Source organism: Epinephelus fuscoguttatus, linkage group LG20 (assembly GCF_011397635.1).
Source record: "Epinephelus fuscoguttatus linkage group LG20, E.fuscoguttatus.final_Chr_v1".
NCBI lineage: Eukaryota > Metazoa > Chordata > Actinopteri > Perciformes > Serranidae > Epinephelus > Epinephelus fuscoguttatus.
Window position 1 is genome coordinate 26,279,933 of NC_064771.1, and position 25,794 is coordinate 26,305,726.

Here is a 25,794-nt window from a genome sequence, read left to right on the forward strand (position 1 = left end):
GAAGAGTTGGTGTTCTGATCGGAAACCGATTGTTATCAGTCGATATTCGTTCGTACAGTTTGAGGGGAGTCAGATGACACAAAACACACGAGACAATACATTTATCTTTGTTTTGTCTTGTACTCTGCCTACACAATCAACATGGCATCTTCACGTATACCGGCTCTTTCTCATCTGCTTTTCTTGAGGATTTGAGTCGTTTTGTCTCTGACTGGAAATGCAGAGTTGATTAGGGGAGACCGGGGTCAATTGTTACAAATTTTGGTTTTGATGTCATCACTCAAAAACCTCTTGAACCAGTGGATTTTATGTAGGCAACTTGTATCTGTGTTCTACATGTTAACAGCTATCAGTCGTTTATACAAGCAATGTTAAAGTCGCAGTATTGATAAAAGCACTCAATGTCGAATTATTACATTTGCCTCCACCTGCAGGAGCGTTTGTAATAGCATATAGGAAGCATTTTATAAACCATGACTCAACATGACTCCATGACTCGACAGTGTACAGATGCGTGTCCAAAGCTCTTCTTGTGTCATCAGACATGCTACATATGTTAAGGCAGCACAAAATAAGGCTCATGTACGTCAGCACCACTGCTGAAAAAAAATCCTTGGGGAAACCATGGGATAGGCAGTCAGTGACTGTCTCAGACTTAGTTAGATAGCTAAGTGTCGTTAGCAGTCCCTGAGCAGGCACATCAACTAAAGAAAGGTGGTGTCAAATGTTATAATTCGGATAAAGGTCCAGACAATAAATACTGCATAAAACTAAAAGCACTTTCTGTTAAAAAACATCATACAAAAGGGTAACTGAATAATAATTATAACAATATAATAATACATTTGATTTATAGAGTGCTTTTCGTCGTACTCCGAGACACCTTACAAAAGTTTAGAATGATCATAAATAGAATACACAAAAATATATAACCCCCAACATTATTCACACATTAAAAGCAGTATTTAAAAGGTGATTTTTGATTAGAAATTTGAACTGGGAGAAGTTGGTGCAGTCCTGAATGCGTTTGGGAAGAGAATTTCCAAGGGAGGGAGAAGGCTCTGTCGCCCCAGGTCCGATGCTTGGTCCTGGGTGGTGGAGTCAGGAGGTTGGCATCAGAAGAGGGGAGGCTGCGGGAAGGAGAGTGGTGGTGGAGCAGGTCAGTGAGGTAGGAAGGGGCCTGGTTATGGAGGGCTTTATGAGTGAGGAGAATTGGATCTGTTGTGGGACAGGAAGCCAGTGGAGGTTCTGGAGGACGGGGGTGATGTGATCACGGACGCAGGAATGGATGAACAAGACGAGCAGCGGAGATCTGAATGTAATGGAGTTTATTCAGAACTTTGGATGACGTACCAGAGGATGCTGTTGCAGTAGTCAATCCTGGATGTGATGAAGGCGTGGATGAGGGTTTCGGCAGCAGAGAGAGATGGGCAGAGGCGAGCTGTGTTTTTAAGGTGGGAAAAGGCAGTTCTGGTAATTTGATTGACATGTTGTTGGAAGGATAGGTTGCTGTTGAAAATACCTCCGAGGTTGCGGATGTGTGGGGAGGAATGCAGAGTGGAGTTATGAATGGTGAAGCAGAGAGCAGTGGTTTTGGTGAGGGATCTTTAGGACTTTGTGGTTAGTGGTCACATGATGGGTTATGTTTCAGACCTGATTTCAGTTGTGGAAATTTGCTGTTAGCAGTTAATGGCAGTGCACCTTGATTAGTTATGGTCCATTGTCCTATGGCTGTGGCTCAGGAGGTGGAGCATGGTGTCCACTAATTGGAGGACTGGTGGTTTGATCCCCGGCTCCTCCTGTCTGTATGTCGAAGTATCCTTGGGCAGGACACTGAACCCCAAATTGCTCCTGATGGCTGTTCCATCGGTGTGTGTGTGAACGTCCAAACTGAGTAGCAGGTGGCACCTTGTATGGTAGTGGAGTGTGTGTGACTTGGTGAATGTGACTGTAATGTAAAAGGTTTGAGCGGTAGGAAGACTAGAACGGTGCTATGCAGTTTATCATTCCATTCACAATATGTGTCATTCAGAATCTATCCTAAAACACACAGAGACATCAGTTTTGAGATTAGAAGACATATTTAAAGTCACTGTGTGTTGTGTATTTTTGCAGGGTCCCACCCAGTGGCATGTGCAGATCGTCATGGAGAAGCTCCTGAGGACAGTTAACAGGACAGTCATCTCCATGGGCCGCGACTCCCCTCACATAGTAAGTGTGTCTGCTTCTCTGCAACTGTTAGCTGTACACCCACGGCAAGCCTTCTTTTTTTCCTTCTGTTTATCACACACATAGGTACTCGTACACTTGTGCGCACACACATTCGCACGCACACTCCAATTTCGAGGCCTCTGTACCACAACCAGCTTAACTCCCACAGGCCCACTGCAACTCCAATTCCATTCCAAAGCTATCATTAAAGGTAAAGTCTACCTTGGCAGAATGCTTTCACACAACCTCAATCTAAGAGTGCCTTTGATCTGCTCATATCTTTCTCCAGCCAGTTGTTTGTGTGCTGATCTGTATGTGTGTGTTTTGCTGTTTCACAAGTTTGTTTTTTTCCACGTGTCTTTGCCTGTTTGTTTGTCTGATCCCTCATTTATTAGAACATTGCTGATGCTCTGTGCTGTAATCTAATCACACAAACCCGCGTAGCCCCTCACTGCCGTTAGCATCCTTCCCCCAGTCGCTCTCTCAGCTAGAGCTCGGTAGCAATTAACGCACTTATCAGTCATAGTATAAATATTGTGCTGTCTGCTTTATTTCCGTGGCAAAGCCTTCATCCATTTTCATGAGTCCAAAGAGTCCAATGAATGTCAACTTCGGTATTTGTTGAGTCATGAATATTAACTTTGGTATTCGTTGAGTTGTTGCATCCTGTTGACGCTTGTGTTTGTTAGAGGTGCACGTAGCCTGTGATGTGACTTTGAAAGTGAGATTCGGGTAATAAACATATATAATTTTTATGCAAGGCTTTACGATGGAGGAGATTCCTCTGAGGGCACTTAAAGGTACTTTTATAGCTCACTTAAATACAGCAGAGTGATGAGAGAGACATTTTCTCCGGACTTCAACTATGTATAGGAAAATGGGGAGTCGTATGACACTGACTCATTATATTGATGCTGTTACAGGTTGGCGTAGCATCCTTTCTCCTCCTGTCTCGGGTTATTTATCGCATGTGTGTGCGCACAGCACCCTCTCCATCTGGGGAGCAGCAGGACCCGGCGTCACCTGTTTAAATGGAAGCTTATTTGCTTTTATTACCAGTCACTGAGCCACACCAGCAGAGAGAGATTTAAAAAAAAAACCAACAGCAGCCAGAGTTATCACTCACTAATCATCCAGCGTGTGTTTGTGAGCGTGTGTGTTATGTCACCGCGGTATATCCGCAGCACTCATCCTTTGTCCTCTGTGTCCTTTCTTACTCTTGTGTTCATTCTTCTCAACGCGGGGACTCTCTATCCATTCCTTTATTCCACCTCTTCCTCTGTTTAAAGGTATTTCAGCAATGCACCAAGCTAATTGTGTAAATGGGGAGCCCTCTGTTGTGTAACAGATCGCCAGCGTGCCTCGCATTGCATAATGTAAAGCTAATGAAGCTGTGAGCTGAGCCGAAGCCTCCCTGCTGCCCCCTCTCTCCCAGCCAGCTGCCTGGAGGGGGTCTAGGACTCCCACTAACTCTCCCTCTTTGGCTCTCCAGTCTATTCATTGTTATGCCAGGGCACTGACGCTCTGCACCGTCCCGCCTGGCTCACGGTCAGAGAGTTTGAAAAGTCGGATTTGGAATAGAGATTGTACGCTGGTAGATATTTTGTCAGAACTCGGACCAGCTGCCTTTGCCTTTTTTTTTTTCCGTCTGTTATTTTTCACTGCAGCGAGGGTCTTTTGATGATGAATTTCAGCTATGGAACTTACCCACCACTTTGTTTAAAAGGCTATCAACGCTCATGAAAGCAACACAAGTAGGCCCACCTCTCTGCTGTATTATACTAAGTGCATCCATTTCAGCGCGCCCCCTGTGGCGCAGGTGAAATGGCGTTCCCTGCTTCCAGCAGTGGCTGCTGAATGGTGCAAAAACAGACCAGCCTCCTCTCTGGTTAATGAAACTGCTCTACCACTGACCTCCTGTGGCCCTTATTGTAACTATCTACTTTGTATACATGTGCTGCAGCTGCCCTCCACCTTACTTCGCTCCCTCATATACAGCTTGCTTTTATTGTCTCTACTGACCCTTACCTTTTGTCAGCTGCTAGCTGGCCACTACACTTGACATTTCTAAGCACCTGCATAATATCAGTGAGCAGGGTGTCCTTCTACCCAGTGGGAGTTTGAGGTCACATCAAAGCCCCGTCTTTTTGAAAGCACCGTCTTTTTTTACACACACACACTATAGATGATGTAGTACTTGAGGACAGAAGCTGCATTTGAAGCAGCTCCCCAAATCACTACATAATGATCAATAAGGTTGGTGTGAATTTTTAACAGCTATGAGACCCAGTTAGTGCTGCTGGAAGCGTCGTAGCTTTCTAATCAGAGGACTGTTGTTGCCGCCGCTGGGCACTGCTGCCTACTCTGCAGGCAGATTGCGCGCCGCTGCTCACACAACACCGCAGCCAACCACCAACCTTGTTCTTCTGAGTGGCAGCCTCTTACATTTAGATTTATGCATTAACGTTCTACTCTGTCTCCCGCCTCTCTCCCCCTCTCTCTTCCCTTTCCTCTCTGCTCTCTCCTGGAGGTGTTGGACACAGAATGTTGATGAGAATGATCACAGTGACGGCTTGGGGGCGTCAGTTTTTGTTGTGTGTTGTCACCACAGTGCTACGCCTGTTAGCGTCGCCACACATTTGCATTGTCGGACATCCCAGCAGGCTGCATCTTTATATTCATGTCCACCCTCATGCAGGTTGAGATGAGTCCTTGTGAATACATTTACATTAGGGTTGTAGCAGAAACATTTTCGGCTGTCCCTGCTGAAATTACCAAGTTCTACCTGTATGCCCTTGAATTTCATTTTCATTTGGTTTTAAGCTTCTGGATGAGCCCTGCAGATACACATGGGGAGGAAGCTGCAGCAGGAAAAATCAATGTGTTACACGCTTGTCTTTTGCTTTTTTGAAATTGCAACCAAACCAATGAAACAAACGTTTTTTCTCAGTCTGTCATGTTAGCCACACTGACCTTTGTATATTAAATGTCAGAATGAATATTATAAAATAATAAATTCCTGCCAGACCTGAGGATATATTGGAAACACTGCTAGACAGATGGCTTTACCTTAATGTTGTCTGAATGACCTGTTAAACTTTTTGTAGCTGTAGTTTCGAGGACAAAGTGACAACAGGTTGTGGTGATGGTCGGCTGCAGTGCCTCATGGTTATCCTGCCGATTTTCCTGCAGTGTGCAGGAGGAATGGAGTGCAAAGCTGCAGGGGAAGGACTTGTGCTATTGATTGACAGTATGTAGCTGACTGGCTATAGGGGCTGGGGCTCTTTCTTTGCTGCATGCTCTCACTGACCGAATATGTTGCAACAAAGCCATCTGGATGACGTCTATTTAGATCAGAATCCTCCCCTGTCTCCTTGGCTCTTTGTATCACTCACTGTCTTCATCCCTGTCTTTTTATCTGTTTCTGTCTAAATATTTCTCTCTGCATCTCTCTCTGTCTTCTCTCCGTCTCTCTCTCCTGCCGGCCAGACTGCTGCAGAGCTCTTACAGAAAAGACGCATAGTGAGATATGGCACTGCATCATAATGCCTCAAACGTGCACTTATCACTCACTCGCTGCACCTCTTCCCTCCTCTCCTGCGCTGGAACTTTGACTGAACATCCTCTTGGGTTTATTGACCCTGCGACAACTCATGTCAGACGTGTGCTCACTGGCAACGCTGAGTGAAAACCACAGAGACTCAGGTGGTGATGCTCGTCACCTTCAAACCGCAGCCCTCTGCGGTTAAAGGGTGTAAGAATGCAAGATGTGAAGCTGAACTGGGTGTCTTGTTTGTGCCGCTGGTACTGTGCTGTAAACATCCACCTGAGGGAAGCCCTGTGGAGATGGCCCTGCCACGGGTGAGAGGACAGGGGGCAACGTTGCCCTCGAGCAACATTGGTTCCTGCAGTTTTATGCATTCATGTGAGGGTGACTCTGCGTCCATGGGGCATTTACTCAGAGTTTTGTCCTCAGTTTACCTCATGATTTCACCTCATTGCTGGTCTGCGCCAACATCAGACAGCTGGCGTTAAAGTAAGGTTGGTAAGGGCAAGAACTGTGCTGTGATTGTAAGCTTTAGATCAGAAGCAGGTTCTAAGGCAGGTTGACTGCGTGCACCAGAAGCCCTTTGCTGCTTATCCCTCTGTTGTATTCTGCTCTCGTTTTGTGCCACCCCACTACATCAAAGAGATGCAGGCCTGATTTAAGGTGGATTTTTAACCGTATCTCCTGGATTTCATCACATAAGATTGTAGAGTTGATTGTTTTGCATACAGAATTCTCAAACTAAGCCTAAGTGGAATCTTAAATTGCAGAGTTGTTTCACCCAAAAGTACAAAGTAATGCAGGTCCTCACTTCCTGACAGTTGTGTTCATCCAAGCATTGTGTTTGCCCAAGTTTTGAGATATTTGTTTCTGAGTTTTTTGCTCATTGAAATAGAGGTGAATGACATTTCACTTGTGGTACACACAGCATTGGAAAAAAAAACATTGATGGCTGACACAAAAAAGGCGAATGGCCCTTTCTGTGACCGGTGTTTGGTTTGTCCATTGTGGACAAGGACAAGCTCCCTATGTAGATATAAACGTCTCGTTCTTATTTTCGGGTGATTATACACTAAAGGAAACATACTTGTTATGTTATATTCCATACCATACGTACTGACCGGACCTTTAGCTGCTAGATCATCAGAGGCAAGTGATAATTTTTTAAATTTTTTTTTACTCTTGTGAACTGACCCTTTAACTGCCCTGATTGAATTAACAACCTACTATGCTACGCAAATGATACTCAGTCTTCTCCAGACTTTGAGAGCTCTGTAGATGTCTGTTTTTATTTTTCATATTTTGCATATTAAATATCTTTATTTTTTCTTTCTTTTTAAAAAAAACAGTATAAAATACACAGTATTGCACATATTAAATCAATTGCACTTCTTTAAGGTACAGATAAACATCTAGTTCTCTCTTGATGCTACAGCATAACTACTGAAAGAAACCTACTCGGCATGTACAAGAGTGGAGGTGTGAATCACATGTAGCCAACAGAAAGCAGCATGTTGGAGCTTGTGAGGGTAAAACCAGTGACCTCTTGCAGTTTGCAAGGTGTTGTTGTGACAGTAGATAAAGATTCTTCTTTGATGCCCTTGAAACCACTTTGGCGCATTTCCTGTCTTTTGGGGCAGTGTTTTTGGCTTTCAGAGTGACTTCGGTTTTATGCTCCTGCAGGCATATTGTTTTCTTTTAGTTACTGGCTGCTTTCCCACTAATTTAAATGGTATTAGCCCTATTTGATGCTATACAACATATTTATATATAGTAAATGCAAATATTATTTTGGCTGTACATAGTCTTTGAACCCTGTATGGAGTTACTACATGAGCTTTTACTTTACAGTCGACTAGATGGGAAGCAATGAGCAGGAGCTAGTAATAATTTAAAAAAAAAAAATTGGAGAAAAACTAAATGAAAAAAAAGCAATTTTCATCATTCTCTTTAAAAATTGTTTCTTTAAAAGCTAGAAAATATCCTGCAAAATCCGAGGGTTGTAAAAAGCATGCAAGGCTACACGCCTGCCACCCTGCACTGTAGAAGCCCTGGTTGTGATCAGAAGTGGCACATTCAGTCTCTCTGGCTTGGTTTCAGTAGCTAACGGAGTAGCTGATGCAGGATACTGCAGCAATACAATCACAGCTATCTTCTGTTACCCCTCACATGTGCTAAGAACCAACATTATTTAATATACTTGGTTTCATGACTGGGTAAAAAAAGGATCTTTAAAGGAATACTTCATTCCTCCAAATGGCCGTTTGTATATCAGCTCCTCATCCTGTGTTAAGTTGAATTCGTGAAGAAAATACTGTTTTTCTCATACGTCTCTGGTGAACGAAGAATCAGAAACACGAGAAAATTCTCGATGAACTGAAGTCAATGGGGTTCACGTTCAACAGCAGCAAAAGCATATGAAAACATCTGTTTTCAAACTCTCACATAACTCGTGCAGTACAATCCAAGTCTCATTTTTTCCAGTCGCATGCCAAGTACTTCCCAAACACAGGAATTTTCACTGAAGCTGTAGTATTTAAAACTGAGCTGAAAGTGAAAGTTATCTGTGCTCTCTTCAGAAACTGTGATTTTACCCCCCTGGTCTACAGCTGCCAGTCAGTTAGCTGTCAGTTAGTTTGTGTGAATTTGGTGTTTTAAAGGGTTAGTTCAGATTCACCAGTCACACAATAACACAAACAATCTTCTCTTCAAATTAATGTTTTCGCCAATAAAGTCTAGATTTGAAGGGAGCATCGAATAATTTCACTTTCAGTTCAGTTCCGCGTCAGAAAGGGCTGTCTGTTTGGGAAGCACTGAGCATATGACTGGATAAATGAGACTTGGATTATACTGCATGACTAATGTGACAGTTTGTAAATGGATGTTTTCATATAGTTTTGCTGTTGTTAAAAGTGACCCCCTGTTGTTTCTTTTCATCAAGAATTTTCTCTGGTTTTGGATTCTTCATTCATTGAGGAGGTATGCAAGAAAATTCAACATAACATGGGGTGAATAATTGATACACGAATGATCATTTCGGTGGTTAAGTATTCCTTTAAACTTAATTTTCTATGTGTTGATCCACAACTCTCTCTAGTTTACACTGATGAAGTTTTTAAGTATGGACTTATTTTGGGGTATTGGGTTTCGATCACCATTTTCACTGTGAGGTTAGTCAGAACTAAGTTTGATGTATGAAAAGGAATTAAGAATCATTGATTGCCCCTCCTTTGCAGTGTAGTTTTTGAAATGCACAGCCCCTCTTCACTGCAGCTCAAATAACTATATCCCACTAAACCTTAAAGTGAATGTATATAGATATATATATATATATATTTATATAGAAAAAAGTACATTGATGTCTAACTTTGCAAATGTTATTAAGAAAATAAGTGTTATTTATTCATTCTTTACTTCAAAGTCAGTTGATTCAAGGAGACATTTTAGAGATGGATAGAAAGTTGATCATATAACTCCATTAAACATCTCTGACTTCTTTGTCCTTTAGGTCTCTTCTTTAGATATTATGAAAGTCTTCAATCTGTCATGGTTAGTAGGTGATCTACATGTGAGAGTTAATACTCAAAATAGTTCTTTTTAATTACTCTGGAGAAAAATGTATCCTGAACAGTGTTAATTGTGCTTTGCAGTATGGTGATATGCTGTTGATGTAGACCTCAGCGCATCATGGTTGAGTTGCCAACCTCTCCTGGAGGCTGGGAAGAAAAGTCCCAACTGCTGAATAGAAATGCGACCGTCACTGAACCATTATCACAGAACAGGACCCCGTAGACGTCAGCTAGAAAAATATATGCAAATAGACAGAGGGAAATCAAATTTCGTCTTCTCACCTTGCTGATCTCCAAATATGTCGCCCTGGTGTAATTTCACACCCTGTTTGAAGAAATTAGTTCAAAATAACTCTGAATCCATTTTTGGTAAGCATGACATTACAGAATTTTCCGTGGAATCCACACTTGTGTCCCGTTACACATCCTGTCATCTTCTGAGAAAGGCTCAGTATCCAGTGGTGGAGCTCTCCGTCAATACTGGTCACCAGGTCTACAAAAAGCCAAGGGAGATGTGATAAAACTGAAGACGATGGATAACCCAAACAAATATGGACGACCAGACGGATGCATAAATCCTGTGCATCCGTAGTGCGGGTGAGGAGACAGTCTTGTGTGTTTCAGAGGAACCAAAGTTTCCAGCGAGCGTGCTTCTTGGAGTCAGCTTTGGACTTGCGTTTAGGGGTGGAGGTGAAGGCCTCCTGGGGGTAAGGCAGGGAGGGGAAGTGGCCTTCCTCCGTAGGGCAAAGCCTCTTCATCAGCGGCTGCAGCTTGTCCTCCTGCTGCTTGAAGTCCAGCTCCACACTGCGGCAAAGAAACAGAGACACACACAATCAGCTCAAACACTATCTGTGTGCAGGTATTAACACCAGGTACTATTACAGTGCGAGGTAGGCATAATCTATCATATATTTTATTGCATTTTTTCAGTAGAAAGCCTCCCTGTGTTCTCATTTTGTTTTTACTGCTTGCTTTATAAATTTGCTGCTGTTAACGCAGCCCAGTCTTCACATGAGCTAGGATAATCCCTGCCATTTCCAGGAAGACTCTTATTGTGAAACATTTGCAGCATTGATCAGAGTGAACCATTAGAGGGTAATAACTGCATTTCCCTTATTTTCACAGCAATGAAAATTTTATGTTGAACAGCCTTAATTTCTTTGAACAGGTTGCAAACCTGGCCGTTATTCACAAAGACTGGCTCTAATTCCAGAGATTTTACCCTGCGTATTCTTCCTTCAACGCCACTGAAACCACTCAGGTTTCTCTCCCCTTCACGCTTCTTTTAATCTTGACATGTTTTGACTGCCACACGCTCCCTCTAACCATATTAAGCGTCTACGTTTTGGCCTGTCCTCATTGACCCCTGCACAGGCATCTGTCACAGCATTGCTCAGCCTGGTACAGCGACCTACATTTCTTGCTCACTCAATCCTCATTTCCCAGTAAAACCTCCCAATTTAGATTGTCTTTGATTGCATCTGGTTGCCCACTTTGGCTGCAGCTGCTGCCGCTGTTGTAGTATTTGTTATTTGCATTCTTACCATGATTCATAAAGCCAGAGGGAAGCCCATTAGTATTTTTCCCACTGAGAAGTGCTGGGTCACTGGAGGGGGTGTTGAACCGAAGATCATTTGCTTTGCTAAAACTGAGATCAGAGCCTGGGTATTGATGCGAGCCTTTTAGGACTTTAGTTGATATCATGTTGCTTTGGTCCACTGCACAATATTACATCAGCAATAGGTAATTGAGATGCAGAACAAATTAATTTGTGAGATTTTTGTGCACAAACAGAGTCTTTTCCTTCTTAGTATACTCCACGTTTCCCCAGGGTGCTAGGGGATTTATCTGGACCAGCCATCATTGTAATCCCACGCCCGCGCACATCTGACTACTAGGTTCTGTTAAGTGAAACTCAGATTACAGCCTCAGCTGTGGTAAGTGTAGAGGGGCTTTAATCTGCTAAAGCCTCCTCCAGCCACCAGCCTGAGTCGGGCTGGTGGGGACTCTGACTTACATAATGGCAGCAGGATTCACTTCATGAATACTGCAGTTTGCCTGGCTAGAGGCTTCCGTTTACCATTGTGAGAGATTATGCAATGTCAAGGTGAGCTCGGTTGGCTGCCTGCTCTGATTGAAAAACAAGGCATCTGTAATAATTGCCTGTTGCTACATGAGACATCTTTTTTTTGAAAGACTTTAGAAGAGTGACTATTTTCAAAATCCACATTGAATAGAATCTCAACACAAAGTGCTTTGGTTTTTATGATATACGTTGATGTCTGGCATTGATTACAACAGATCAGATATAAATGTGGGTGTCTGACAGTGACTCAAGTGAATGTTGGGTGCTGAACCAGACACTCAGCACTTTGCATTTGTTCGACTCAGGCCTTTACATGGGGCCAAGAACACTGCAGCTATTAGCAATAAATCACAGGCTGTTAATTACACTGGTATAAACCCACTTCTCTTTGTGTGAAGTCTGTTAGAGTCTGTGTGTGCATGCGCAAACAGCTCCATGTGTGTACCATTAAGTTAGGCAGGGTTCACTTCCAACCTATTTTGTGCACTTTAAAGCGGCATTATTCAAGAAACGGTATTTTTGTGATCTGGCGTAAAAACAAATTGCGCCTGCAGGTTGCAAACTGTTCCTATGGTCCTGATCTAAGCTGTAGTGATGCGTCTCACAGCCAACCAAAAACAACAACAATCTGACTGTGTAAGTCCCTGCCAGTGTTATTTTTGAAAGATTGCGATGTAGGCTGAAACCTTGCTGGTGTCGTTTCGTGCATTTTTCGTCAAGGTGAAGGATTTAACACAACATCAAAAACCAAAGAACCCTTTCAACCGGTGAAGTAAATTTACAGGATTTTGCACAAACATGACTCTACGTTTTATTTAAGGTGACACTGGAGATGAAAAATGACATAACAAAAAGAACAACAAAAAAGATTGACAGAAAATTTTAGGTTTGCTGAAGTACTTCTCGTGTTTCCAGCCCATATACATGCTTTGCTAAGCGTTTTAATGTGACTTTCGGCGTCCCAGAAAACAACAAAACTCAGTGAGACAGGCATGACACCAATAAGGTTACAGCCTACATTGCAATCTTTCATAAACAACACTGACAGAGATGTACACTCGCGAATTGTTGTTATTATCCATTGGCTGTGACAGATCACTACAGCCCACATCAGGACGATATGAACAGTTTGCAACTCTGCATTAGTTTGTTAGTTTACTCTCGTCCGGCCTTTTGCTTACTCACACTCTCTTTTGCTCTTATTTGCTTCCTATGTCAACATCCTCTTTGATCTCACACATACAGATGAAGCATTTGACAAAATAAAACGAAAAGCAGTACCAAACAGCCAAGCTAGTTAGTGCCGTAAAGCACTTCTCCCGGGAGATCCTACCTGCTCACCAAAGTTACATCCTAAAGAATAGGTGTTTAGACGCAGTGGGAATGATGTGCCATTCTCCCTGTTACAAGTCAGTGTGTCAAATGATTTTGAAGCTGTTAATACTAGGTTACGCCTGGTACACCTCCTGTTAGAGGTGTTCAGGGCACGTCCTTCTGGTAGGAGGCCCTGGGGCAGACCCAGAACACACTGGAGTGATTACATATCTCATCTGGCCTGGGAACTGGAAAGCGTTGCTAGGAAGAGGGACGTTTGGGGTGCTTTGCTTGGCCTGCTGCCCCCATGAACTAGCCTTGGATAAGTGGATGAAAATGGATGGATGGATAGAAAACCAGGGTAAAAATTTCCTATTGTTGCATTAACAAGCTTAGTTTCCTTGTTTGGTTTGATTCAGGGTCCGATGAGAATGCTGTCATTGAAACAACCAAACAAACAACATCTTCTTCTCATCTCAACAATGAATAAGTTAGTTGACAATCCAGGTGACTCCATTAGTTTACAAATCTTGTTTCAGTTGTGAACCAAGATTTGTAAATATGTGTGAACCTGGAATGGACTTTAACCAAAATGCAACTGTGAATCCTTTGCAGTTCTGTTTGGTTTGCAGTTCTTGGACCGAATGTTTAGCCCTGTTCACGAAAAGTCTGTGTTTTGTTTGGCTGTGAATCACTTTTGACGCTTGGGAAAAGACATTTGTCTTGAGGTGTCTTGACCAATTCATGCCATGATAATGATTCACTACTGCAGCTCTCTTCACTCAAACTTTTCAAAATCTTTCTGGCATACAACTGGTTCAGAATTCAGCAGCCAGGCTCTTAGCAGGTGCCAGGGATAGAGACTGTATTACTCATACTTTGTTTTGTTTTGTTTTGTTTTAACCCTGCACTGGTCTCCAGCTCTGCCAATAAGCTTCTATCATTTCCGAAAACCTACCTTATTTTGCGGGGTGATTGAGCTGTAGCAGACAGAGTTGGCCTTGTAACAGTCTTCTGCCTTCTGCTGTAAGAATGCTTTTACTTTATCTTGTATAATTTTTCCTGATTGTTTTATTCAGTCCATTAGGATTTTATCTTTTCAGTGTCTTATGATTTCTTATATTGACGCTCTCTAACTGTTGATTTTATTTGTCTTACTATCTATAAAAACACTTTGATAACAGTTCTAGATTTTTTTTTCCTTTGGTCAGGCTCAAGGGAACCAAACTAACGCGTGAACGCAGCTCACTGCGTCACAATGTGTAATACTGTATGATCATGTCTTCTGAAGTCGAACTCAAGCTCAAATATGAAGCGTAAGTCATGGGCTATGAAATTAACAGGCTCTTGCAGCGCAAATAACTGTAGTAAAACAGCATCAAAGGATTCTGTGATCAATGACTGTGTGTTTGTCAGAGTCTAATGAGTGTGTGGTGGTGTCATAGTCTAGGTGAAGCAGTACGCTGAGTATTTCATTATTGCGCCTTTTTCTTCTCTTTTAAAACCTTCAATTAAGCGTGTGTAAAGGCACAGAGAGACGGAACTCTCTGCCTTTTCTTTTGGGTATCTTTGGGGAAGTGCAGTAGCTTAATGCTGCGTCAATCTTGTTGGATATGTTTCTCAAAAACCCATACACAAATAGACAGAGCCGCTCTAACACTGACAGGATTTTCCCTGCTCTTCGATGTAAGCCTCAAATATTGCTAAGGCTGTTGTTGCTGTGCATCCATGGCTGGAGGTTATTGCCCTGCATGGACACATAGCCATTTAAGCTGATTAAAAAAACAAGTATTGTTTTTATTGGTACAATCAGCAGATGTGCTTTCAGTTTATGCTCTGAGGGTATTCTGCGCATGATCAGTGCAGTTTGTGTGTGTGTGTGTGTGTGTGTGTGTGTGTGTGTGTGTGTGTGTGTGTGTGTGTGTACACCCAACAATATATGGTTATTTAAGATTATTGGATTTTTTGCCTTTCTTACTTAAAACTTACACATCTGCCGTGCAGTAGATATTATTATTCACCTGTTTCCCATTCAACCTTACTCTTTTTAATCTTAGCGATGCTTGAAAAACATCAAATATTATATATCAAGGTCGTCAAATAAAGAAAGAAAAAAAATTGAATGGAAGAATAACTCAAAAAAGGCTGTATACAGCTCTGTCTCGGTCTCATTTTTGTGAACACAATATGTTGGGGACACATCAAGAGAATGTATTAAAATTTGGCACAAACGTCCACTTGGACTCAAGAATGAACTAATTAAGTTTGGTGGTCGAAGTTCAAGGTCACTGTGACTTCACAAAACCAGTTTTGGACACAACTCAAGAATTCATACCCTAAGTATGACAAAATTTCACACAAATATGTAATTGGATAAAGTGATAAAATTTTATATTCAAAAGGTCAAAGGTCATTTTCACTGCGACATCACAGTCTTCTGCAAAACACTTTTATGGCCATTATTCAACGCAGTAACTCAGGAACAGAAGGGAAGATACTGAAATGGTGACACTAATCTTGGAACTGTGCTGCTCATATAAATCTTCTCTGCTTCTGGTTTGAAGATGTGTGAAGCATCCAGGCTTTAGAATTTGTAGCTTATTTGCAGCAGCATCCATATCTCAAGCGTTGTCTACTGTCATGGCTACATATAAGCCTGGACAGACATGGATGTATACTGTAACTTGAGTGGTTGGTGGAGGCATATGACAATGAGATAGTAATTCTTGTTTCACATATCAAATAGTTGTTTAGGCTTAAAGAAACATCACTGTTGCAGTGGACGTTTCGCTAAGCCCCACCCCTTTGTGATGGTCCAACAAGCTGTCACAGTATAGAGCCCACACTGTAAATAACTGCACTCCCTGAGGAAATATTATCATAATTTTGGAAAAATGAAAGAGTGATTCCAGAGAGAAGCAGACAGAGGGGTCTCCAGTCTGTGTTTGAAGGATATATCCAGAATGTCAAACTGACTCAGCAGCAACAACAGGTTAAAGAGACAAAGACAGTTAGAAGCCACACAATACAATGAATATAAAGGGAAACTTTGCTGATATTGAACCAGCTGTGTGACATCACAGAGATCACACAGATGAACGGTGTTTGGCTTCACCTCTGTACCACTGCCAGCACCCAGACCTCCACTGTGGGACAGGCAGGGATCTCTGGGGGAGTCAAACAACTTTCATGTAATGAGACACAGCTGGTTGAATATGAGCAAAGTTCTTGTACAGCAGGGTCGGTCTTTTTTTCACTGTTATAATTATTACAAAGCAAAAGCAGCATGTGTATACATTCAGTAGGCTATATCTTCAGTAGCTAGCTAGCTAACCCTACACTTTTCAGGGTTTGATTTTGGTTTTGGAACAGAGAAGAAACGTATATCTTTTTCCAACCTCTCCAGGTAACGAGTATCATTAATACACGACGTGCCCCAGGCACAACATTTAGCTCCAAATCCACAAAACCAGCCTGAAAATGAAGGAAATCTGAAACGAATGGAGCACAGCTGTGTTGTTGTGGGACCCTGGTCTGAGCCGGCCTGATGCTACGTTATGATTGGCCAGTCTGTGTCTGGGGGTGGGCCTAAGTGAAAGGTCAATATAGACCCAATCTCCGGTACGTCTGTAGCAGTGATGAATTTGAACCTCACCTGTAGAGCCAGATCTTGAGTAAATGGCAGTGACCAGGGATTAACCTGAGAGAGCAGTCTTGAATTGATGGTTCAAAAAACATTGTGAACATTGCAAATTTGAATATGTGCTCCTTTGACCTTTGATGCATGTCAGTCCCTCCGTCTCTGCCATGCTCCTTGTCAGATCCCATGCTACACTGGCCCAGTCAAACACAAATGTCATGACATGATTCTCAAAAGATAAAATCTGATCTGAGCTCATATGTAGAAACCCTGTTTGTGCTTCTCAGTTTCTAGTCTATATTTAACATGTTTACATGCCTCCTCTGACGCATGTTTAAGCATCTACACTGTTTATCCCACTTGATACCATGTATGTGCTGTCAGACTATGAATCATAATTCAGCTACAATCATTTAAGTGCCCTAGTTCACATGCTACCTGTATTAGTGCTTTATCACAGTATTTTTCAGGCTTATTAAAGCTCTATAGCTGGATTGTAGTCAGACTAAATCCTTAAACACCCGCTCTCAAGGATCCTCTGTGTACATATTTAAACAACCTGTAGATTTCTGATGCTCAGAGCACAACTGTGGTCCTGCTAGCTGTTTATTTAATCTTAGCTGGCATTATTTTTGTGCAGCACTTTAATTAAATTTGCTACTCTTATCAAAAGCACAGCTTTCAATCTGCCAGGACCTCATACAAAGATGAGGTAAAGTGGCCTGTGGCTTGGGAATAGCATGGCAAAAAAAAAAACAAACCAAAAAACTTAAATGTCATGGAAAAGGAAAAAAAAAAAAATCTGCATAACTTCATTTGGAAAAAAAAAAGGCAGAGTGAAAAGATAATCATCTCATCTTTGAAACATACTCCAAAGGCCTTTTAATGAAAAATGTATTAGTCTCTACCCGGCCCAGTTATCAGCATCTCCTTATGAAACTGTCACCGTCCCTGCTGCGTCGCTCCACATTCTGATTTTTTGCTGAAAGCGGATTTTGTTGGCATTTTCCTGTCCCCTAGCTGCTGCTCCCCTGAGTGGGTTGTTGGATCGGAACAAATTGAAGACGGCACTTTGGACCTTGTCAGTCTTTAACCTCTCTTCCCCACTTGTTCTGACTCCTGCTTTGTCTCTGTCTCACTCTTTTCCTGTCATGTCCCCGCTCTCCAATAAGAGTATATACAAGAAAAAAAAAAACTCACTCGTCGACGTAACACACCTCTCACCTGCCCTTTCCCCCACTTAAAACATCCGTGAGTCTTTATCTCACGTCGTCACCTTCATCCTCTCTCTGTCTCCCTGTTCCACATTCCCACCTTGCCTTCCTTTCTGTCGCCTTATCTTCCCCCGGGTGTGAATGTGCTCCCCCTGACTGTCCTCACTGTCCCTTCACACTGTCTGTCCTGCCGAGGATCACTTTTGTAGCTATGGTAACCAGCTTGCCACCATGTTGGAAAACATCATTATGTTTGCACATAAAGAGATATCTTCCCCCGGCAGAGTCGTGCGGCAGGACAGCCTCGCCGCTCAGTAATTTCCATATGTTATAATGTAATCAGCTCTTCAGCCTTTAGCAACGCTTAATTGATTTTCATAGCCTTGCACAATAGATTGGAGATTTTTTTTCCCCTCCTTTTAAATACCCATTCCTTTGTCGTCTTCTTTTCTATTCTATTATTTGCACTGCGCAGTGTTATTCAAAGAATGTTTTACCATCAGATAGTGAGTTTAATGATCAGCTGTTGCCGGATTAATCGCAGGACATGCAAGCTAATGACAAAATTGGACTGATGGGAAATAACTATAGTCCATTGTGAGCAATGATACCCAGTGGTGGGGACCTCCCTGATCGCCTTCCTTAATCACAACCACTTAAATCTATCTCCCTGTTTGATCAGCACATTAGCCCATATAAATGCAATGTGAGGAAAATGAGATTACAGGGTTTCTGCGTCAAGACACATCCTGACTTAATGCCTGTGGTTTTGAAATAAGTGGAATGCATTTCAAATCCCCGGCTTTTTCGCACCATCCTGTCTGTCTCATTTTCCTCCCATCCAGTCTCTCTGTGTTTGTCTCTCATGCTTACTCTCTGACTTTTCTTTCATTTTTTTCCCCCCATTCTTCTCCACCTTTCTCAGTAGCAGATATTACATCACCTGGCAAGATGGAATGAATTGCAATAATCTTTTCATCCCATTCTCTCCTATTCTGTTTCAATGTCATGAGCATTGTATTAAGAATCGGATCCCCGAGTTCATTTGAACACACACTGTTAGCCGTTTGGAAGAGATAACGTGTTCAGGAGAAACATTGAGACAGAGAGAAAGTTACTGAGGGAGGATAAAAGAAAGACAGATTGAGTTCAAGATGGTTCAGAATGAGCAAAGTGGGACGGGACAAGGACAAGAGACTACAGCGCTTTGTGTATTGTGTTTAAAGTCCGTTCCCATAGGCCACAGCACTGTATTGATTTGGTGCTGTTGTTATGCTAAAGACAGGCTCTGAGATGATGCCATACACTCTTGGGCAAATTGATTATACTGAAGAGTGCATGGCTGGCTCCTCAGTGGGCTGCGTTAAAATGATTTATGGACCCATATGTCCAGTCCGGTCTTGAGACCAGCTACATCATAAACATGAGCATTAGGGTTTTGACCATGGCACAAAGGCAAGAACATGCTACCAAAAAGAGCAAAAAATCCTAATAAATATCATAGACCGCTATTCTTCCCACATACAGTGTGCGTTCCTTCACAGCTCTGCTTCCTATCCTGTGTTCCTCCACCTCCAGAGAGGTTGTTTTCATGGAGATCTAAGTAATTAGATTGCCATTTAATCCTCCTGCCTGTGTGAATACAACTGCTATATTTGATTCTGTGTCCAATCAACACAATTTACCATGCCAAGCGAGTCTCTTAAAGGAGAACTTGGGTCAATTTAACAGATTTCAAACATCTCACTTCGAAATTTCTGCCCTTTATCAAGTTGAAACCTTGCCAGGCGCCGGCGAGCTTTGTCAAAAACGAGCCTTCTGTTTTGTATCGAGTTTCTGTTTTTCCGTACTTCCTGCACTGATGAAGCGTTTCAATTGATTGTGGCAGATCTGGGGAGCTGAATGTGGAGATTTGATGTTAATATAGCACCTGTGCAAAGACAGTTGTCATTTAGTGCATTTACATGGACATAATTAACCCGTTTATGAGGCTTATCCAGGGTGTGATCATATTTGGGATATGGTGTTTCCGTGGGTTATTCATATTCCCAGTATACATGAAAGATACCAGCAACCTGGTAACTGATCACTTCAATCTATTTGTGCAAGCACCTGTGATGTTTACATAAACAAACCAGCAGTAGGAGATTACTGAAAAATGACAATTTAACTCCTAATTTCTTCTCTGCTCCGATTGACAACAGCTGTCTGCCCAGGGCGCCGACCACCATTTCTCTCAACCGCACACACATGTTCAAACACATGAACAGGATACTCCAAAAACCTGATCATAAACCCATTACTCATGTCCATGTAAACACACTCATTGTAGAATCAAGTATGACCACGTCAAGATAAATCGGACCTGTCTTCGTGCATGACACCTTTATATAACACTCTTACAGTTTCTCTCCGGGGATTTTAAAGTGAAGGTAAGAGAAATCAAGATAAGACTTATAGTTGGACCTCTGACTGATACGTATGTATAATTGGCTCATATTCAAATGGGCACATTTTATCATAGCTTTTATCGCAGCACCCTGCATTTAGCATATTTTAAACCCTCAGTGGGAATTCAGGTCATGGTGATATATAAATGAAACACCTTCCCCAACACACCAGTGATGAGTATAGGTACACTCTGAGCTGCCAAGATATCTTGACAAAAAGAGCCGTAGAATGTAATTACTGATATTTTTTGATTTCAGACGCGTTATCACACTGCGGTCTGTGCTCACAGATTCAGAGGGATGGTTAGCGAGCGTCTCTAAAGTCTGCAGAGGCTGGCACAGCAGGGCAAGCACAGTTGGTCTTTACTCAGGCAGGCAGAGCGGAGATGGAGGATAGGTAGACCAGAGTGAGCGGGGCCTTCTTGTCCCCAGGGGCCAAATCACATTAAACATGGTGCAGACTAATTTATAATACCAGGCAAGCTCCCGTCTCAGCAGTCTGTCCTGTCATCCAATCCTTTAACCCTGCACACATACCCATGTTGTGCTCTTCCAGTGTCCTTCACATCATGTGCCATAACTCAGCTCACCTCACTTTATCTTGCTGTCATTGAATTGTTGTAAAAAGCAACCGTTCTTGTTGTCCCCCCCACGGCCATGCGGGGGTCCTGCCGCAATTTAAACACACTCGGCTTTAAGACACGATGCACCTTCCTCAGCTCAAACATCAGAGGGAACAGAGCTGCGCCCTGCTCCTTCATTTTCAGGAGCCGACTGAAGTTTGGCCAGAGGCTTATCAGTTATTGAGAGCAGTAGATAGAAAATGATTCAAATGGTTCTTCAGAGGCAAAATGCCGACTGAGTGGAACAGCAGTGTCCACTAAAAACAGTTTTATTGATCGCCTCTCACCCTCCTACTCTTTAAATCTCTTTTCTTTCTCATATTTTCCCGCCTCCTGTTGTTTTTTGACTGTTGGAATTACACTTTTTTCTAAGCACCAAACAGAAAAACAGCCGGACACTCATGCACATATGCACGTTAAGGTTGTGTCATGCAATTCTAACTGTGAGCAAAGGGCCCTCATGGGGCTGCAGGCTGTCAGTCTCGCTGTGTATCACAGAGGAAGGCTCACGCCTGACAGAGCTGTTAGGACCTGCGAGGCTATGTTGGGAGGTCAGGGCCACTGACTGTGAACTTGATCCCACACTCAGTTTCACAACAGGGCTGTAAGTGGTTGTTTTTGTTATATGATTATTCTATGGATTCCACACATGACTCCAGGGAAGTTCACCACTTCAGTCCAGACTGAAATATCTTAACAACTATTGGTTGGTTTGTCATGAAATTTTGTACAGGCATTCATTATGCCTAAAGGATGCATTCTTATAACTTTGGTGATCCCCTGATTTTTTTTGAACACGACTGTGAGGTTCACATTTAGAGTTATACTGATACAGATACCAGTATTGGAAATGCCTCCGATACTGCTTAAAATACGGTATCGGGTATCGGCGAGTACAGCCTATGACCAATCTGATACCACGTAATACCTCACGTCATTATGCATACACGTACTACAGGCAAACGAAACGGTAATGGAGCGGAGTTTAAAAAGCATTCTGCTGTAGCCTTTAAAATGTCTTTTTTTACCAAATTGTGTGGCTGCACTTTAACCTGTGTCTTGATCTGTGTCAACACTGGATAATAATAATTAAAAAAAGGTTTATGGCATTCATTCTACTATAGAGTTTTAGGAGTTGAGACATACAACAATTCATATCCCATCCATTTTTGTTTTACGCGCTGGTATCGGATCAGTACTCGGTATTGGCAAATACCTAAGGTTCAGGGATCAGAATCGGTATCGGGAAGGAAAAAGTGGTATCAGTACATCTCTGTTCACATTTCTACCACAGAATGAAAATTATTACCAGCTATTTGATAGTTTGCTGTGAAATTTGCTACAATATTCAAGGACCCACAGGCTCAATTCTAATGACTTTAGTCATCCCTTGACTTTTCATTTAGAAACATAATCAAGTCAAATTTTTATTTTTTTTAATACTTTGGTAATACCTGCTAAACTAATGACATTCCAGACAGTTAAACTTAAAGATGGTTATCAAGATGGAGATTATACCTGCTAAATATCAGCATGTTGGCATTGTCACTGTCATGTTATTATGCTGAAGTTAGCATTTGCTAAAAGCACTGCTATGCTTAGAGCTGTTGGAGTTGCTATAGATCCCCAATCTTGTTTATGATAAATTTGTGATTTGTTTTGTGTTTATACTGTCAAAATATAACAATGAATACTAGGGCTGGACATCAGTATTCAAGACTGTTAAGATATCAACCAAAATAACCTGTAAGGCCTACACTGTTTATACAGCTTGCCCACTGCCCTCACTGTCATTTTGCTTTTTATTTCCATCAATACATCGGACATTACTATTAACTAAAAGTGTCTGCAATAGCAGAGTTGCAACATAGAGTAGCAGGGATCACATTTATCACACAATGAGAGTAAGGGAAGTTGTCAGTTGCAAAAGCACCCATTTGGAAATATTTCAGATCTAAAGCCAATGCCAGTAGGGGACCAAATAAAGTTAATGATGGAATTGGATTTCATCAGAAGTTAATTAACTGGTGGGAAAATGTCCTCACCATAGCATCCCTAGTGCCAAGTCTTTTTGTACTGAAATCTAGAAAAGAAAGACGATTTTTATAATTTCTGTCTCAGCCAATCACCGCAAGCTTAGTGTGATTGGCACACTACTGCAGCAGCTACAACCCATACAGTTTGTGACATGATGAAGTTGAGTCTAGTGCATTTGGTGGAGTTGGCCATTCAGCGTGCCGAGATGCCATCAAAACACTCGAAAGTATGGCTATACCATACGTCTGTGGTGTCTGGTGGCATTTTACCCAACTGACTGCTTCCATTCACGCAATGGGTATGGAATGAAGCTGAAAAAAGGTATCAAAAGAGGTACTCTATTGGTATCAGTGTCACTATAAAGCCTAGTTCAGACCCAAGATTCTTAGTGAGACGAGATGAAACATTTAAGTTGTAATGTGCCCGTTTGCAGTGTTATGAAAGCCTGCCACTAGACAAGACTCTCTGTACTTGAATTCTGATTTTCAGCTTTTCAGCCCTTTTTTGCAGCAGAATACAATATGTAGCGTTTTGAAATATGGATGAAGATAGTGATGGTGAGATAGATGCTACATTCGCATTTATAGTAGTGATGAAACAGTGAAAACATGAAACAACCTGAGCTTCAGATGGACTGGATTTCTAGTAAATACATCACAATAATTCTAACAACCAGCACAGATTAATCAGTCAGTGAGTAAGCTGTGTGTGTGTGTGACACACGCATGTACAGCAAGCAGCAGTAGCAACCCACAGTCCAACACGACACACCGTGAGGACAGAGACCAACATAGGTGTCAACAGCTGCAGGGACGTAAATGAGATGCGTTTGGTAGGGACAGGAGGCTGTTGTCAGAGAAAGCCACATCAAGCAAACAGACTGTCTGCAGACAGTTCACTGACTTGGCTAGCTGACTTTGTTGAAGGCTGGTTGTTGAAGGTGACGTGCCTTATCTTCTGAAAGAAAGAACTGCTGGCAACTTAACAGGCTGAGTCACAGGTGACTCCATCAGCACTCTTGAGTTGAGCTCAGATGAGCCAGCATCGCATATGCTTACACATACATACCTTCATAAAGAAAACTATGTACCGTGGCAGACTAATGACTTTGGCCTCACGTCTTTACTGGTTGTCAAATCAATATAACTGAATTTGAAAGTATGCAGAGGCTGAGTTGGCTTGGCAACAGCACACAGAGATGATATTTCATGATGCTTGACTGGTAATTAATTTCACCTTTCGCAGCCCTGTGCTCACTCTTTCTATCATATGCATCCTCTCTGCTTTTCAACCTTTTGTCTCTAAATCCAGCCAACCATACACCTGCTACAACCCCTTCCATGAATGAAAGGGTGTGAACGGACAATGGAAGAATCAGACAAAGATGTATAGATTGAGAGAGAATGAGAGCGGTGTGCAAATGTCACACGTCCCCATGTGCTCATTAACAGCATCCACATTAGTCTTGCGTCCCCTTCCTCTACCACCATCCCTTTTCCACCTGTTCACTTTACCTCAAGGAGAAAGGACAGGGCACATTTGGATCGTGGTGTCTTTGAAGAGGAATGGCCACTAACCTGTAAATAATGCATGCGCTGTTCCGGCATGTGTCGCAGTTGGCCGTGTCCTGTCCGGTTCGATAGGAGAGTCTGCGGGGAAGATAAGAGCCGTGAATGAGTAATTACAGGACTTGTTAAGCTGCTCCCTCCCACCTTCCTTTCTCATCTTGTTTGTCATCCCTCGTTAGCGGGGCCCAAGTAAATGAGGGTGATGAGGAGTCACACTGCCCTCCTGAGTGGCCTGTGTCCGGCTGCCAGGGCAGAAAGAGCACAGTGTCAGCCATTAGCAGTGGTTGACTGATCTGAGGTCAGATAAGGCAAAGTAGCACACAGGATGAGCTTCTGGGCTGCAGTGGAAGGTAGTTTTAATCAAGGAATGGTTTTATTAGTTTACAGTAACGTTATAAATGTCTTTGTGGAATAATACTAACAAGCTGGTCTGCAACTAATGATTATTTTCATTATCGATTTATCATTTGATGATTTTATGGATATAGAATGTGAGAAAAATACCGAACCCATTTTCCCAGAGCCCACTATGACATCTCTATCTGCGTTTCTTCATATCAAGGCTTTTTACTCCCACTAGAGAAATTCCACCATTGATTAATCCATTCTGTACTGGGTGGTGTTGTAAAACACACAGTTAGAGTTGTCTTCAGTATGAACATTTTTTATAACCAGTTATCATCTGAAAAATACAGGAATGGAAATGAGATGGGATCCCTAAGCAGATAAAATTTGACAGTTTTGCTTAGGACAGCAGCCATTTGGCTGTATACAGTCAGCCCGTCTTAATCTCATTGTGATATTGATTCAAGGAATTCGCATTCAAACTCATCAATATTCTATTATATTATATCCTGTGTGTCCTTATATATCGTTCTATTATCAGTTGAGATAAAATATTGCCATTGAACCCAGTTCCCATCATAGATTCCTATTCCCCATGGGGCAGCTAAAGACCAGGTTATGGCCCTGAATGGAACTACTTGGTTACATGCTTCATAGGCTCAATGGCTTTCTTATTGGGTTAGCATGTGGGAATGTGCATATTGATTGACAGTAATAGCTTCCCCTTATAATTAATGACATTGCAGTGGAAGCACTGTGGGCTGAGTTCACCAAATACATGGACAAGAAGGAGAACCTCTGCTGATGTTTTTAGTTGCACTGCTGCATCAACACAAGCAAGTTTTCTAAGTACAACTGGCCTTTTTGAAGCTGTTGAATTTCTCAATTGTGGGATCAATAAAGGTGTATCTTATCTTATCTTATTTGCCCAGATATCGTCTACCAAAGCAGGTTTTTTTTAGCAGTCACATTGGTAGACAGGTATGAAATCTAAGCAACTGACTTCATCACAGCGAAAAGCACATACTGTGTGAAAAGGTCAATTGGTTTTGGTTTTATTTGCCCATGTCCTGAAATATCTATTATAGAGATTTATGCCTTCGCTCCATTATAATGGGTGTCAAAGGAATTTCATTTGAGGTGCTCACAGCAATGAAAAACTACAGCAACGTATCTCTCCAGCCATGATG

General features: G+C 42.1%; 2 protein-coding genes across 2 annotated transcripts in view; one reads left to right on the plus strand and one right to left on the minus strand.

Annotated features, from left to right (window-relative positions):
- The window catches only part of dock1 (dedicator of cytokinesis 1), a 292,979-nt gene that overhangs the window by 120,632 nt on the left and 146,553 nt on the right, over positions 1–25,794 (plus strand). Inside the window, 1 exon segment of the mRNA XM_049564198.1 lies at positions 2,116–2,211. Within this exon segment, the coding sequence (XP_049420155.1) occupies positions 2,116–2,211 (96 nt within the window).
- The window catches only part of LOC125881114 (inhibitory synaptic factor 2A), a 38,589-nt gene continuing 22,067 nt past the window's right edge, over positions 9,273–25,794 (minus strand). Inside the window, exons 3-4 of the mRNA XM_049564130.1 lie at positions 24,269–24,340; positions 9,273–10,131 (exon numbers count right to left, since the gene is read on the minus strand). Of these exons, the coding sequence (XP_049420087.1) occupies positions 9,948–10,131; positions 24,269–24,340 (256 nt within the window). The 3' untranslated portion in view covers positions 9,273–9,947. The remainder of the gene's footprint in view (positions 10,132–24,268; positions 24,341–25,794) is intronic.